The sequence below is a fragment of the Chiloscyllium plagiosum genome, chromosome 12, assembly GCF_004010195.1.
Source record: "Chiloscyllium plagiosum isolate BGI_BamShark_2017 chromosome 12, ASM401019v2, whole genome shotgun sequence".
NCBI classification, from domain to species: domain Eukaryota; kingdom Metazoa; phylum Chordata; class Chondrichthyes; order Orectolobiformes; family Hemiscylliidae; genus Chiloscyllium; species Chiloscyllium plagiosum.
Genome location: NC_057721.1, coordinates 50,205,319 through 50,220,935, shown reverse-complemented (window position 1 = coordinate 50,220,935; position 15,617 = coordinate 50,205,319). Strand labels below are relative to the sequence as shown.

At 39.4% G+C, this 15,617-nt stretch overlaps 1 protein-coding gene across 1 annotated transcript in view; it reads right to left on the bottom strand.

Annotated features, from left to right (window-relative positions):
• Window positions 1–15,617, bottom strand: part of LOC122555240 (cell surface A33 antigen-like) — a 49,308-nt gene that overhangs the window by 7,156 nt on the left and 26,535 nt on the right. The window contains exons 3-5 of the mRNA XM_043701022.1: window positions 5,817–6,027; window positions 3,031–3,195; window positions 617–733 (exon numbers count right to left, since the gene is read on the bottom strand). Coding sequence (XP_043556957.1) covers window positions 617–733; window positions 3,031–3,195; window positions 5,817–6,027 — 493 coding nt within the window. The remainder of the gene's footprint in view (window positions 1–616; window positions 734–3,030; window positions 3,196–5,816; window positions 6,028–15,617) is intronic.

Sequence of the window (15,617 nt, the reverse complement as noted above, 5' to 3'; positions counted from 1 at the left end):
CCCTCCAACCACAAGGGATGAATGCAGATTTCTCCAGCTTCCTCATTTCCCCTCCCCCCCCCTTATCTCAGCCCCAACCCTCTGACTCAGCACCGCCTTCTTGACCTGCAATCTTCTTCCCAACCTCTCTGGCCCACTCCCTCTCCGGCCTATCACCCTCACCTTAACCTCCTTCCACCTATCGCATTCCCAACGCCCCTCCCCCAAGTCTCTCCTCCCTACCTTTTATCTTAGCCTGCTTGGCACACCCTCCTCATTCCTGAAGAAGGGCTTATGCCTGAAACGTCGATTCTCCTGCTCCTTGGATGCTGCCTCACCTGCTGCGCTTTTCCAGCAACACATTTTCAGCTCTGATCTCCAGCATCTGCAGTCCTCAGTTTCTCCTGAGGACTCAAAATGTCATAATCTTCAAGGCTGTGGGTCAACTGCTGGAAAGTGGGTTTTATTAATGCAGACTCAATGGGCCAGAGGGCCTATCTTCTGTATGGTTCTAAAACCAATATATGTGCAACAAATAAGTACAATTAATTACATAATGGAAAGTTCCCAGCAATTGTTTAGCAATCAAAAGTAGAGCAAATTAGATTGGTTTATTTTAGCTAAGTAAGATACTTACGAGGCATTACTGCTAAGGTTATGTTACAGGAGACCTCTTTGATTTTATTTTTTGAGGTGCATATGAAGAAGCCAGATGTTTCAGCTGAAAGGTTTTTTAGCATTAATTCACCAGGTTCTGAGGGAAAATATAAGAATTAAAGAAATATTAGGAGCATCTACATATAGTTTAATTCAGTAGGAACTCAATGTTACTAAAAATGTGTTGCAGTATTTGTTTGTCCCAAAAACTAAATTGACCATGTTTGAGTTTTGACATTTTTCAGTTAGATCAACAAATGAAACACTGCTTGTTAACAAGGTTACCATTTTATGCAAGAACTGACAATTCAGGTTTGTCTTTCCAAACCACTGCCTCCCCAAAACAAAATCCAGGACTCATTTTAAAAGAAAAGGATATTTTACTGTTGTAATCTTTTAGATTGGCTTTACTAACATTACATTCCAGATCACAATTTAGTACAGCAATTCCTCACACTACCCCAGTTCTCCTGCCAATTACCTCAAATCTAACCCTGGTGATTATCAAACCTTCAGAAACTGGAAATGGCTTTCCTTTATTTACTTCATTTCAAAGCCTTAGGGTCACAATGGATAGGGCAATAGTAAATAATAATTATGACATACAGTAGACAAAGTAGACTTAACATTTTGAATCCAGTGACTTTCTTCAGTTTGATTTGTTAACTCTGCCTTCTCTCTATAGATGCTGCTAGACTTGCTCAGTTCCTTCATCAATTTCGATTTTTGTTTCAATTTCCAGCATCCACAAGTTGAAAAATCAATCACCCACAAAACTAGCCATGCTAGGAAATGAATGACCATTGAGAGCTTCTGGTAATTATGATTATTTGCTGGCCTTCCAGAGGACTTTTAAAATGAAACAGGTGCCTTTTGGTGCAACAACAACAATACTTTTTTTTCATACCTTGAGTGTACATGTTCCCCTAATTGACTAAGATACAGGCTACTGAAAATCAGAACATGAACTTGTTCCAATTAGTCTGTATAATCATTTTTCCAAAAGTCAGCTATTAAATCAAGTTACTCAGATGGTGGACTGAAATTAAAAATACTTTTTTTCTGTGTGAAAAATCCATTTAAAACTGTATTAGATGAGACTGTATCAAATTACCAGACACAAATGCATGCAGTCTTTTAAAAAGAGTAAACATACTTTAGAAAAGTACATTCTAAAAAGCTGTCCAATTGTGCTGGCTCAGGAAAGATTGTCCATTTGGCAATATGCAAATAAATTTGAGCAGAAACATAGACACTTCTCAAATCAAGCAAAATTTCGAGCACTGATTTGTGCAGTTTGTGCTTAGATTATTGACTGCAGAAAACATGTTAACCCTACTCCATTATGTTTAACATAATTGGCTTATAGGTATAAAGGCTATAATAAAATGATGGCTGTCACTATAAAGAACAGCAAGTTTTGAGAAGATTTGTAGCTCACATTGAGGTTCTGGATGTAACTTTGCTTGCTGAGCTCAGTGAACAAACTTACATCCAGAACTATAATGAACAGTTTAATAAAAAGTTAATGATTTAAATCTCAATGAACAAAAACCAAAAGACTAAAATATTTATGACCGATGAAGACAGGTGATCACAGGATACTGGTGTCACAAAACTGATCTAATGTATAATGACAGCAGGCAGATTATAACTAGCAAAGATAACTCCTACAATTAAAACACGGTAATACATAAAATTCACAAGTTAGCATCTGATGAACAGGAGCAGAGATTTTGATATACTGATAATACACAGCAAACAGAGATAGTGGTGCAATGGTAATTTTAATGTTACTGAACGATTAATCCAAAAGGAAAAAGTGAGGATTGCAGATGCTAGAAATCAGAGTCGAAGAGTGCAGTGCTGGAAAAGCACAGCTGGTCTCAGCCCCCTTGGCCCACAAGCCTCATTCCTGATAAAGGGCTTATGCCCGAAACATTGATTCTCCTGCTCCTCGGATGCTGCCTGACTGGCTGTGTTTTTCCAGCACCACACTTTTCGACTAGTAATCTAAAGGCTTAGGCTGATGCTCTGGCGACATAGATTTGAATCTGACCACAACAACGAGTAGAATTTAAACTAATAATAAATGGAATTGAAGCTATTTTCATGATAGTTTCATGTCTATCATTGCCATCATAACTCAGCTGGTTCATTAATGTTCTTGAGAGAAGGAAATTTGCTATCCTTACATGGTTTTATCTACATGTCACTCCAGACCCAAAACCAATGCTATTGATTTGTGATTACTCTTTCCCAGCCTACAACTCAGTTTAAAAAGGCAATCACAAATATGAACAAATGCTGATTTTGTCAGTGATAGACACATCCCATGAGAATTTTTTTTTCTTTAAAGTTCAAGATTAGGTATAATTTACAGTAAATACTAACCCTGAGAAGACATTTGGGGTAACTGTCTTGGCTGATTCTTTACATTGAAACTCTTCCAAGAATATATTGGTTTTGGAGATCCTTCAGCAGAGTGACAGGTCAGCTTAACAGTTTGTCCATATTCAGCTTTTCCTTCAATTGCACAAACCGGTGGAGATGGAGGGACTGCAAATCAAAGTCAGGACAGATCATTCAGGGTTTTTCTTCATTTTATCTGTCAAAAGCAGTTGCCATGAAAAAGATAATTCAAAAAATCATATTGTAAATGTGATAGTTTTAAATTTAACTACAAGTTGCATTTTATAACATCTCTGATATGTAAAATATCTCAGACCAAACCACAGAAGTGTTAGTCAAACTAAATTCCACAGAGGCAATAAGTAGGGTAATGAAAAGCTTGACTAAGAGTTAAGGAAGTGTCCTTATCAATAAGAGAGAAAGAGACTGAGCAAGTCAGCATGAATGAGCTCTACAGAAAGATATTTAGGGGGACATTTATATGCTTGTGGGACTGATATGATTGCACAAACACCAATTATGCAGTAAACAAACTGGGGAAGCACATAAGGCCAAAGTTGGGTGAGCATGGGAATCTTAGGATTGCTGGAGAAGGTTACAAAGGTGGGAAGCATTGAGGCCATGAGGGATTTGTACACTACTATTTTTAAAGTTAAGTATGAACCTAACAAATTAATTTTGATGTCATAGAAACAATGTGATTTTGTTATTTTTGATATTCCAACATGATTGAGATTTTGTACAATAATATGCAGGAAAGTCCAACAATAAAACTGCATTTATGGTTATCCAGATTATTAAACTTTAATTTTAAAATATGCAGTATCAGATATTGGAAGGAAATTATATTAGTTTATGGGAGAGGAGCTAAAAATAATGTTGTTCACTAGTACCAGTTTGAATAAAAACAGAACATAAACAGCAAGGGCAACATGGCCCCTAGATCCTGTTCTGCAATTCAATATGATTATGGCCAATCATTAATCTTAACACTCCACTTACCTGTCTTCTCCAAACATCCCTTGGTTCTCTGTGGAGACCAAAAATATCTCTGTCTTTTGCAACCTTAAATATACTAAACAACAGGAAAGGAGTGGCAGATGGAGTTTAACTTAGATAAATGAGAGATACTGCATTTTAGAAAGGCAAATCAGGGCAGGATTTACATACTTAATGGTCAGGTCTTGTGGAGTGTTACTAAACAGAGACCTTGGAGTGCAGGTTCATAGTTCCTTGAAAGTGGAGTCGCAGGTAGATAGAATAGTGAAGGCAGCATTTGGTATGCTTTGCTTTATTATTAAAAATCATACAAACCAGGTTATGGTCCAACAGGTTTATTTGGAAGTACTAGCTTTCAGAGCACTGCTCCTTCATTAGGTAGCAAGTACAGGTACTTCCAAATAAACCTTTTGGACTATAACCTGGTGTTGTGTGATTTTTAACTTTGTCCACCCCAGTCCAACACCGGCATCCCCACACCATTCCTTTTTTGGTCAGAGCATTGAGCATAGGAGTTGGGAGGTCGTGTTGTGGCTGTGCAGCTCATTGGTTAGGCCACTTTTGGAATATTGTGTGCACTTCAGGTCTCTTCTATAGGGAAGAATGTTGTGAAACTTGAAAGGGTTGGAGGGTTTGAGTGACAAGGAGAGGCTGAATTAGCTGGGGCTGTTTTCCCTGAAGTGTCTGAAGCTGAGGGGTGACCTTATAGAGGCTTAGAAAATTCTGAGGGGCATGGATAGGTTAAATAAATCCAGGTCTTTTCCCTGGGTGGGGAGTCAAGAACTGGAGGGCATAGGTTTAGGGTGAGAGGGGAAAAGATATAAAAGGGATTTAAGGGGCAACTTTGTCACACAGAAGGTGGTGTGTGTGTATGGAATGAGCTGCCAGAGGAAGTGGTGGAGGCTGGTACAATTAGAACATTTAAAAGGTATCTGGATGGGTATATGAATAGGAGGGGTTTGGAGACTTTTGGGATAATGCTGGCGAATGGGACTAGATTAATTTAGGATATCTGGTCAGTATGGATGAGTTGGACTGAAGGGTCTATTTCCATGCTGTACCTCTCTCTGATTCTATCTGTACACTCAGGGGAGAAACCCTTCGAATGAAGAAATTTCTACTCATCTCCAAAAGTGATTGAGTACCTGTGTCCCACACATCCGGAAGCTACACCCATGTTCTAGATTCTCAAACCAGATGAAACAACTACATAATAATATGTGACATTTGAATGCAGAATTATTAATTTTAATTATTTTCATTACAACATTTAATATTTTAAATGTTCTATACCTTTTACACAACTTGTAAACAGAAAATATTGAAAATATGTATTTATCAGAATCACAAACCTGACAATTAGTTACAAGACATTCATCTCTCATTCATCTAAACTCCCGAGAGCATATGTGCAACTTGCACAACCTTTCCTGATAAGACAACCCTTTACATCCTCGTGAATGCGAACCTAGAGAATATTCTTGTAACTGCTTCCAATCCAAGAACAGTATACTTTTCATTAAGCAAGTCAACCAAAACTATACAAAGTACTATCAGTGTGGTCCGAACAATCCTTGTATAGTTAAGAAATGTCTGTATGGAATGTTGTAGCTCTCCTAGATCTGCATGGAGAAACTGGGCTGAGATTCATAACTATAGAATATACTAATTAATCTTTTTCCTTTCAGTGACTAGAACAGTGTAGACATAAATGCTAAATACATTACTATTACACAAATAAGCAGAAACAATTTAGTCAGTGTCCTTACCCAGTACAATCACATTAACTCTGCCTTTCCCGTTGCCTCCCACATCCACAGGAGATTTAACTTCAACCTCATAGGTTCCACTGTCTGTCATAAGTGCATTCACAATCTTGATTGAGCAATCGTCCTTGTCAGCGTTTCCTGTGAAATTTGCTCTCCCCTTATATTTTTCTCCAACTATATACATTTCACCAAAGTATTGGACTACATCAGCCTACATAAAAAAAATTAAAATCAGTAAACTCCAGTACCATATATATTTACTGCTCATTAAAGCTTCATGTTTGCAGACGACTGCTTCCTCAAAAACCTTTTTAATGATCGTTTTTATGAAAATAGACAATCCTAGAATGATCACCAAGCAGAATGTCGTGGATGGACAGGCTGCTCAAAATAATAAATTTGTGATGTATTTGATAGAGTGGACAAGGTCTAAAGTATGCTGGGAAATGAAGCTAGCCTTAACTAGTGACTGTCAATCAACATGTTGCAGAATCCAGACAGGCTGCAACTGCCCACCAACAGTTTGTAAACAAATCTGGTAGCTGCAGACCCTACGACATACAACAAGATTTGGGTTTGAACGGGCCAATGGAATGTCGCTGACGGGACAATCAAAAACATAGAGGTGTGTACCAGACACGGAGGCGCCTTGCACCCTTATTTGGAAGAGGCTACGTGCACCCCGCACCTCCAGTAATGGACACTTAAGGACCACCTTGCCATCAGCATGCCAACACTTGGTTGGGTCCGATCGATCAGGGTGATTGAACCTGATCGATCCATTGGAAGATACTCAAGACCCTCCCAAAGGGGCGCATAGACTTTGGAGTATAAGAATTACTGCAACACCACCCTCAGTGGTAACTCAAACATAATCATGGAACAAGACGACTCCTCTGAAACCATCAGAAGACCAGACAACATCACCACGTGGAGCCTGGCCAAGTTCTAAGTGGTAGTATATGATCAAAGTTAAATTAAAGCATAAGATAGATTTGTAGTGTTTGTTGTTAGTTCATAGTGTATTTGTAGTTCTAATATTAATTGTGTCAAATAAATGAATATTATTGTTTTACTATTATTAAGAATCGACTTGCAGTTCTTTTGTTAGATATAAAATTTCAAACACACTGTGGCAGGCACAACAAACTGGCACCCCAGATGGGACTTCTAAAAAAAAAAGTGATTTTTATCACTCGGAGATCGAATCCCGTGGAACCTAATATTCTTTGAGATTTTGCCTGAGCTGGTTGTTAAGAGGACAGCTGTCCCACGCGAAGGCCAGGATTTCAAGTAAATAGAAGGGAAAAGAAGGTCTGAAACTGAACTCCTCTTTAAAAGATAAAGCCAATAGACAAGGTCCATTGTCTATGCGTGTTTGGGATTGGTAAGGTAAAAACACCAAGAGTTGGTAGAGACCTGGTGAGATTAGGACCAGAACATAGCGGTACCCTCAATCTGATCCACCCCCTACACCCAATAGTTTAATTGGAAACGGCAGAAAAAGGCACTGGAGTAGAGGATTGTCCTGTATGGGAAACAAAACTGAAACAGTATATCAATAATAAAAAAAAGGCTCATATGGGCAGAATTTTGTTGCAACAATGAAACAGGATCAGGATCCCTAGGTCAGAAGTATTGGGATGATTTTAGGAGGACTCAGGGGAAGCGGGCTTACAAACTTAAAAAGGTCACAGTGATAACGTGCTGTTGAGAGCAGTTACTAGGAACAGAGCAGGAGTTAAAAACCATGTGTAAGGAACTAGAAGACACAAAAAGGGAGATCACAGAAAGTTTAAAAACACAACCTAAGTTCAGAGGAATCAGGCAAAGTTGCTCCACATGGGGCAATTCTAGTCCCAACGTGAATGAGCAAATCAGGTTACTCAGCACGCTGCATGAGAGAGAGAGGTCGCTGAGAAGGAAGTAAGGCAATTGAAAAAAATGTACAGGTTTGCAGGTGGCAGACAGAGTACTGCACCGGGTATACAGAGAAAAGAGACAGGCAGCTACAGACCACACCAAGTGTCCGCAGGAGATCTACAAATTAAAAGCGTAGCTCTGAAATTGAAATTGAATTATATGCACAAATGAGAGGTCAGGGAGGAAGGAGAAGAACAAGGGATAGACTGGGATGAGCTCAGAGTTCAAAACTGTTCAGGTATTAAACAAGGATAACAACAACAAAAAAAAAACCAGGACAACCATAGAACACAATTAAGATATACCTCATTGGGATTGTAATCATCATTAGGAACCAACACCAATGAGACACCAAACACACCAGGATATAGGTCTGGAGACCTCACTTAAATTTATGGTCTCCCCGAGTAAATATGTGACTGGATCTAGCGAAGAGTCAGTCGGTCAAGCAGCATCCGAGGAGCAGGAGAATCGATGTTTCAGGCATAAGCCCTTCATTAGGAATGAAGCTTGTGGGCCAAGAGGGCTGAGAGAGAAATGGTAGTGTACTGGGGCTGGGAGGAAGGTAGCTGGGAAAGTGATAGGCAGTTGAAGGTGGGGCAGAAGTGATAGGTCAGAGAGGGGAGTGGAGCAGATAGGTGGGAAGGCAAGATGGACAGGTAGGACAGTCCAAGAGGCGGTACTGAGTTAGACTGTAATGTTTGGTCAATTTTATTTATTATGAATTTTTCTTTTGTGATTTGATAATGTTTTTTGATTTTTCAATTTCTCATGAATTTTTTTTGGTATTTGGCTATTTCTCCAATGTATAAAATATTCCTCAGTTTTATAATGTTTGTTAAGTTTTCAAGTTTCATTATGAAAATTTTTATTATGAATTTTTACTTGTGGTTTGATAACATTTGTTTCAGTTTTTTTTATTTATTGATAATTTTTTTGTTGCTCTTGCGTAATTTATAACATTCTTTTTCATTTTTCGTTATGAATTTGTTTATAACATTCTTTTTCATTTTTCGTTATGAATTTGTTTCGTATTTGCTTATTTCTCCTTACTTAGTTTACTCTGTTTGCTTGATTCTTATATGCTACCTACAGCAGTGTAGTGGTTTCAGTGTACATCATGCTTTGCTTGAGCTTGATAATAGCGTACTCTCTACACAAGAGATTGGTCTTTTATTATGCGATCCATCACGCTTCGCGTTCAGGATCAAGAGGAGGGACTGTGACCAATAAGGCTGCTCAAAATGATAAATTTATGATGAATTTGATAAAGTGAACAAGGTCTGAAATATGCTGGGAAATGAAGCTAGCCTTGACTAAAGTGACTGTTTCAATCAACATGTTGCAGAATCCAGACAGGCTGCAATTGCCCACCGACAGTTTGTAAACAAATCCGGTAGCTGCAGACCCTACAATACACATCCAGATTTGGGTTTGAATGAGTCAATGGAATGTCAATCACGGGATAATCAAAAACATCAAGGTGTGTACCAGTCATGGAGATGCATTGCACCCTTATTTGGAGAAGGCTATGTGCACTCCGCCCCTCCAGTAAGGTCCATTTAAGGACCACTCTGCCATCAGCATGCCAACACCTGGTTGGGTCAGATCAATAAAGTTGATCAAATCTGAATGATCCATTGGAAGATACTCAAGACCCTCCCAAAAGGGCACATAGATTTTGGAGTATAAGAATCGCTGTCGGGGTTTCTGGACTGTACATCTCTATGACTCTATGACCACCATCAGCAGTGGTAACTCGAGAATAACCACCAAATGTGAAGACACCTCTGAAACCATTGGAAGACCAAATGACATCACCACGTGAAGCCCGGCCAAGTTCTAGTATGGTATATGACCAAAGTTAAATTAAAGCAGAAGATAGATTGTAGTGTTTGTCGTTAGTTCATGATGTATTTCATAGAATAGAATCATAGAATTCCTCCAGTGTGGAAACAGGCCATTTGGACAATTGACACTCCAAAGAGTAACCCAACCAGACCCATTCCCCTACCCTATTACTCCTGACTAATACATGTAACGTACACATCCCTGAACACTATGGGCAATTTAGCATGGCCAATTCGCCTAAACTGCACATCTTTGGACCGTGGGAGGAAATGGGAGCACCCGGAGGAAACCCATGCAGACATGGGAAGAATGTGCAAACTCCACACAGACAGTTGCCTAAGGCTGGAATTGAACCCGGATCCCTGGCACTGTGAGGCAATAGTGCTAACCACTGTTGTGCTAATATTAATTGTGTTAATATTATTGTTTTACTATTATTAAGAATCAATTTGATAGTTATAAGAGTTCAAACACAGATGGCAGGTGCAACAATGTATTGCAGAAATATTCCCAGTGTATTGAATTATAACTATAACAAATAGTTATGAAAAAGGATAGACCTGATATAAACTTAAATTGGAGCAAGGTCAATTTTGACAGTATTGGGCAAGGACTTTCAAAAGTTGATTGAGATGCTGTTGACAGATAAAGGGATGGTTGGAAAATGGGAGGCCTTTAAAAATGAGATAACAAGAGTATAGAGAGCGTATGTTCCTATTAGCATGAAGGTCAAGGCTGCTGGTGTAGGGAATGCTGGATGACTAGAGAAATTGTGGTTCTGGTCAAGTAAAATAAGAAGGCTCTTGTCAGGTATAGATAGCTGTGAATTCCTAGAAGAGTATAGTATAAGGGCAGTAGGAGTATACTTAAGAGGGAAATCAGGAGGGCAAAAAGTGGGCAAGAGATATCTTTGGCAAGCAGTTTTAAGGAGAATCAAAAAAGAGATTCTACAAATACATTAAGGGAAAAAGAGTAATTAGGGAGAGAATAGGGCCCCTTAATGATTAACCAGGCCCTGTATGTGTGGAACCACAGAAGATGGATGGCTTACTAAACAAGTATTTTGCATCAGTGTTCACTATGGAGAAGGATATGGAATCTGGAGGACTTGGGGGAATAAATAAGGATATCTTGAAAAAAGTGTCTACATTACAGAAGAGGAGATGCTGAATATCTTAAACACATAAAAAGGTGGATAAATCCCCAGGACCTGATCAGGTGTATCCCAGAACTTTACAGGAAGCTAGGGAAGAGACTGCTGGGTCCCTTGCTGAGATATTTGTATCATCAATAGCCACCCCAGGTGAGGCACCGGATGTCTGGAAATTGGCTAATGTGCAACCATTATTTCAGAAAGGTGTCAAGGGAATGCCTATAGACTGGTGAGCCTGATATCAGTGGTGGGTCAGTTGTTGGAGGAGATTCTGAGGGACAGGATTTACAAGCATTTGGAAAGGCAAAGACTGATTAGGGAGAGTCAGCTTTGCTTTCTGCATGAGAAATCATGTCTCACTAACTTGATTGAGTTGTTTGAAGAAGTGACAAAGAAGCCTGATGAAAGCAGAGCGGTAGACATCTACATGGACTTCAGCAAGGCATTCGACAAGATTCTGCATGGTAGGCTGGTTAGTAAGATTAGATCACATGGAATCCAGGAGGAGTGAGCCAATTGGATAAAAAATTATTTTGGTAGGAGACAGAGTATAGTAGTGGAGGGTTGTTTTTCGGACTGGAGGCCTGTGACCAGCAGTATGTTGCAAGGATTGGTGCTGTGTCCACTGCTTTTTTGTCATTTGTATAAGTGATTTAGATGTGAATAGAGGAGGTATGGTTAGAAAGTTTGCAGATGACACGAAAGTTAGTGCTGTACTGGATAGTGAAGGAGGTTATCTAAAATTATAAAGGGACCTTGATCAAATGGGCCAATGGGCCGAGGAACGGCATATGGAGTTTAATTTAGATAAGTATGAGGTGTTGCATTTTGGTAAGGCAAATCATGGCAGGACTTACACAGTTAATGGTTGGGCAGTGGGAAATGTTGCCAAACAAAGGGACCAAGGGGTGCAGGTAGACAAAGAAATGAAGGTGGTGTTTGGCACTCTTGCCTTAATTGGTATGGGAGTTGGGAGGTCATGTTGCAGCTGTTGGTTAGGCCACTTCCAGAATACTGCATTCAATTCTAGTCTCCCGGCTCTAGGAAAGATGTTGTTAAACTTGAACAGGTTCAGAAAAGATTTACAAGGATGTTGTTGGGATTGAAGGGCTTGAGCTATAGTGAGAGGCTGAGTACACTGGGACTATTTTTCCTGGAGTGCGAAGGCTGAGGGGTGTCCTTACAAATGTTTTTAATATCATGAGAGGCATGGATAGAGTGACTAACCATAGTCTTTTTCCAGGGTAGGGGAGTCCAAAACTGGAGGGTAAAAATTTAAGGTGTGAAGGGAAAGATTTAAAAGGGGGAAGAGACTGAATAGGCTGGGGCTATTTTCCCTGGAGTGTTGGAAGCTAAAGGGTGACCTTATAGAGGTTTATAACATCATGAGAGGAATGGATAGGGTAAACAGACAAGGTATTTTCCCATGGTGGGGGAGTTAAGGGGAGAGGGAAAGATTTAAAAGGGATCTAAGGGTCAACCTTTGCACACAGAGGGTGGTGTGTGTATGTAATGAGCTGCCAGAGGAAGTGATGGAGGCTGGTACAATTATAAAATTTAAAAAGGTAACTGTAAGTGTATATGAATAGCAAGGATTTAGAGGGATATTGGCCAAATGCTGACAAATGGGTTTAGATTAATTTCTGATAGCTGGTTAGGATGGACGAGTTGGACCGAAGTGTCTGTTGCCATGCCATACATGTCTATGCCTGTGTCCTGAGAAGCAACTTTTCCACGCAGACGATGGTGCATGTATGGATTATGCTGAAGGAGGAAGTGGTGGAGGCTGGTAAAATTACAACTTTTAAAAGGCATCTGGATAGGTATATGAATAAGAACGGTTGAGGGATGCTGGCAAATGGGATTAGATCAGGTTAGGATAGCTAGTTGAGTTGGATCAAAGGGTCTTTTTCCTTGCTTTATAACTCTATGACTACTTAATTATTAAGAAATTTAAAAGAAGAAAATCTTTGATACATAACAGAAGGAACATATACAAGAAACTTATCAAAACAATTCAAAAACTCAACAAAAGAAAAGGGGAAACCACTACTATTATTGTATAGAGGAGAATGCTAATTGGCTGACAAGTGGACTCTGATTAGTAGAGGTATTGCCATGGAAAATGCAGTTGTTAAGGATTGTTGCGTATGAACGGCCAGGTTTTGTTTAGATTTCAAACCATGCAGGTTGACTCTTAATTTTTCAGGGCAATGTCCTAACTAATGAATCAATGCATGACTGTCATCTTTTTTGTGGAGTTGAAATAGGTGTGGTGCATGTACATATTCTGTTTGCACAGAACAGCACCCTATGTATTAATATATACAGCTTCCAGTACAATCATGTTTACATAGAGGGGTCAGAGACAAGAAGTGTAAAAACACCAGTGATGGGTAACTTCATCCTGATCTTTTAGGTAGAAATAAGATGTATCCAAAGTGTTCATAAGTGGGTTTAAATTACTTAACTTGGGGCACAGATCAAACAAAGGTTGAAAGATGGTAAATCAGGGAAATTCTTAGTGTTGATATAATTTTCAAATCAAAGGACCAGCTTGAAATCTCTATCTAGAACATCACCAGTTATGCCATACATCATGGGAACAGATTATAGGAAGACAGTCTTTTGGATCTGTGGATATTGTGTCTCATATGGAATGGGAGTGAGAGCAGGAGTGTGAAACAGAGAAAGCTGTTAAGATTTAATTTGAAAAGCTATAAGAAGGCAATGTTGCACTTGCCAACAACCAAAAGAGTGAATAGAGAGATTATTGGAAATGAGTTGTTCCTGATTGGAGTAACTAGGTTTAGAACGAAAAGGCTAAAAACAATTAAAATGGTCAGATCTGCCTGATACAAAAAGAAATTAGCAATGGAATTGTCACAGAGAAATCAAGCTCAGGAAATCTAAGTGCCAGATTAGAAAACGGAGGAGAATCAAACTGAATTCCTGAGAGGTATGGCAGGCTATGGTTTGGTTCCAGGAGATCTGCAAGAACCTTTGAGATCCCGGGAAGTACATATAAAATTTTAGATAGAATTAAGAATAGAACAGGAAGTGGTCTGTTAAGGTTTTAGGGTTTGAATAATAAGGGTTTACAAAATATAAAGAGTTAGGTCAGTACGACTTGCTGTTACTTTATTTTTTAAAACAGTAGAAGTTACTCGGTAATTTACAACTTTTGTGGGACAGTTTTTTCAGTTAATAACAGGAGTTTAACTCATTTTTTTAGAAGTTAATACTCTTCCTGGAATTCCTAACATATATGAGATGAAATGGAATGCTTTAAATGAGCAATGCCAGCAAAATTTCTTGGAATGAGCCTGTGGTGAAAACTTAAGGCAACCATGACTTAAACAGCTATTGGCAGGGTATGGCAAGCAGTATTGCAAGGTCTGAGGTCTTCTCAGTAAGATCGAAAGTCTCAGATACCATCTGTCAAGATTAACACACAGTATTCTGCCACACAGATTCTCTGGCATTTCCAGATAGCTCATTGCTGAAATTTTAAACTTAGTTGTCTTCCTACCATTTGCTTTTCTCATCTGCTATCCTAATAAAGGATCGGTTCCTAAGGATACTGATCATAGTCGGCGGCAGAGTGGCAAGCACTGCTGCCTCACAGCGCCAGAGACCCGGGTTCAATTCTCGCCTCAGACGACTCAGTGTGGAGTTTGCACATTCTCCCCGTGTCTGCATGGGTTTGCTCCGGTTTCTTCCCATAATTCAAAAATGTGCAGGTTAGGTGAATTGGCCAGACTAAATTGCCTGTAGTGTTAGGTGAAGGGGTAAATGTAGGGGAATGGGTCTGGGTGGGTTGCGCTTTGGTGGGTCGGTGTGGACTTGTTGGGCCAAAGGGCCTGTTTCCACACTAAGTAATCTAATCTAATCTAATCTAATCTAATCTAATCATTGACACTTGTCCCCTTCATTGACTAGATTATTCCCATAACCAGCTACTGCCTTGCGTGTGGTTAGCTGTGCTCAAAAGATCAGGGGACTGCTCTCAGTATCATTTCTAGTCTCAATTTCCTGGGAGATGGTGAGCACTTAACACTGTCTACTACCCAAGCACTGAACAGTGTTCCTATCGCACTGACGACCAAATCTGGCACATTATGAACCAATTGAAATGTCACTTTGTTGAGCCTAAATGATGAGATAGAGTCATAGTCATAGAGATGTACAGCATGGAATCAGACCCTTCGGTTCATCCATGCCGACCAGATATCCCAACCTAATCTAGTCCTACTTACCAGCATCCAGTCCATATCCCTCCAAACCCTTCCTATTCATATAACCATCTGGATGCCTTTTAAATGTTGCAATTGTACTAGCCTCCACTACTTCCTTTGACAGCTCAGTCCATACATCATTAATGTTAATTCAATTCACTTGTTGTAATTCTTTTGTTCAGTATCGTAAAAATACCAGAATTAATTATGATGGTAATAATTTAATTACAAAAGCATTAGTTGCTAATTTCAAAAGCAGCAACTTATATTTATAAAATGGTTTTATTGCATAAAACATTTGTTTTATAAAATTCCAAATGATAAGCAAGAGAGCAAGTGGGAAGCAAGAGAGGAAATTGCAGAGCCGTTGGCAATGATCTTTTCATCTTCACGGTCAACGGGGGTGGTACCAGGGGACTGGAGAGTGGCGAATGTTTTGCCCCTGTTCAAAAAAGGGAATAGGGATAACCCCGGGAATTACAGGCCAGTTAGTCTTCGGTGGTAGGCAGGCAAAGTAATGGAAAGGGTACTGAGGGATAGGATTTATGAGTATCTGGAAAGACACTGCTTGATTAGGGACAGCCAGCACAGATTTGTGAAGGGTAGGTCTTGCCTTACAAGTCATATTGAATTCTT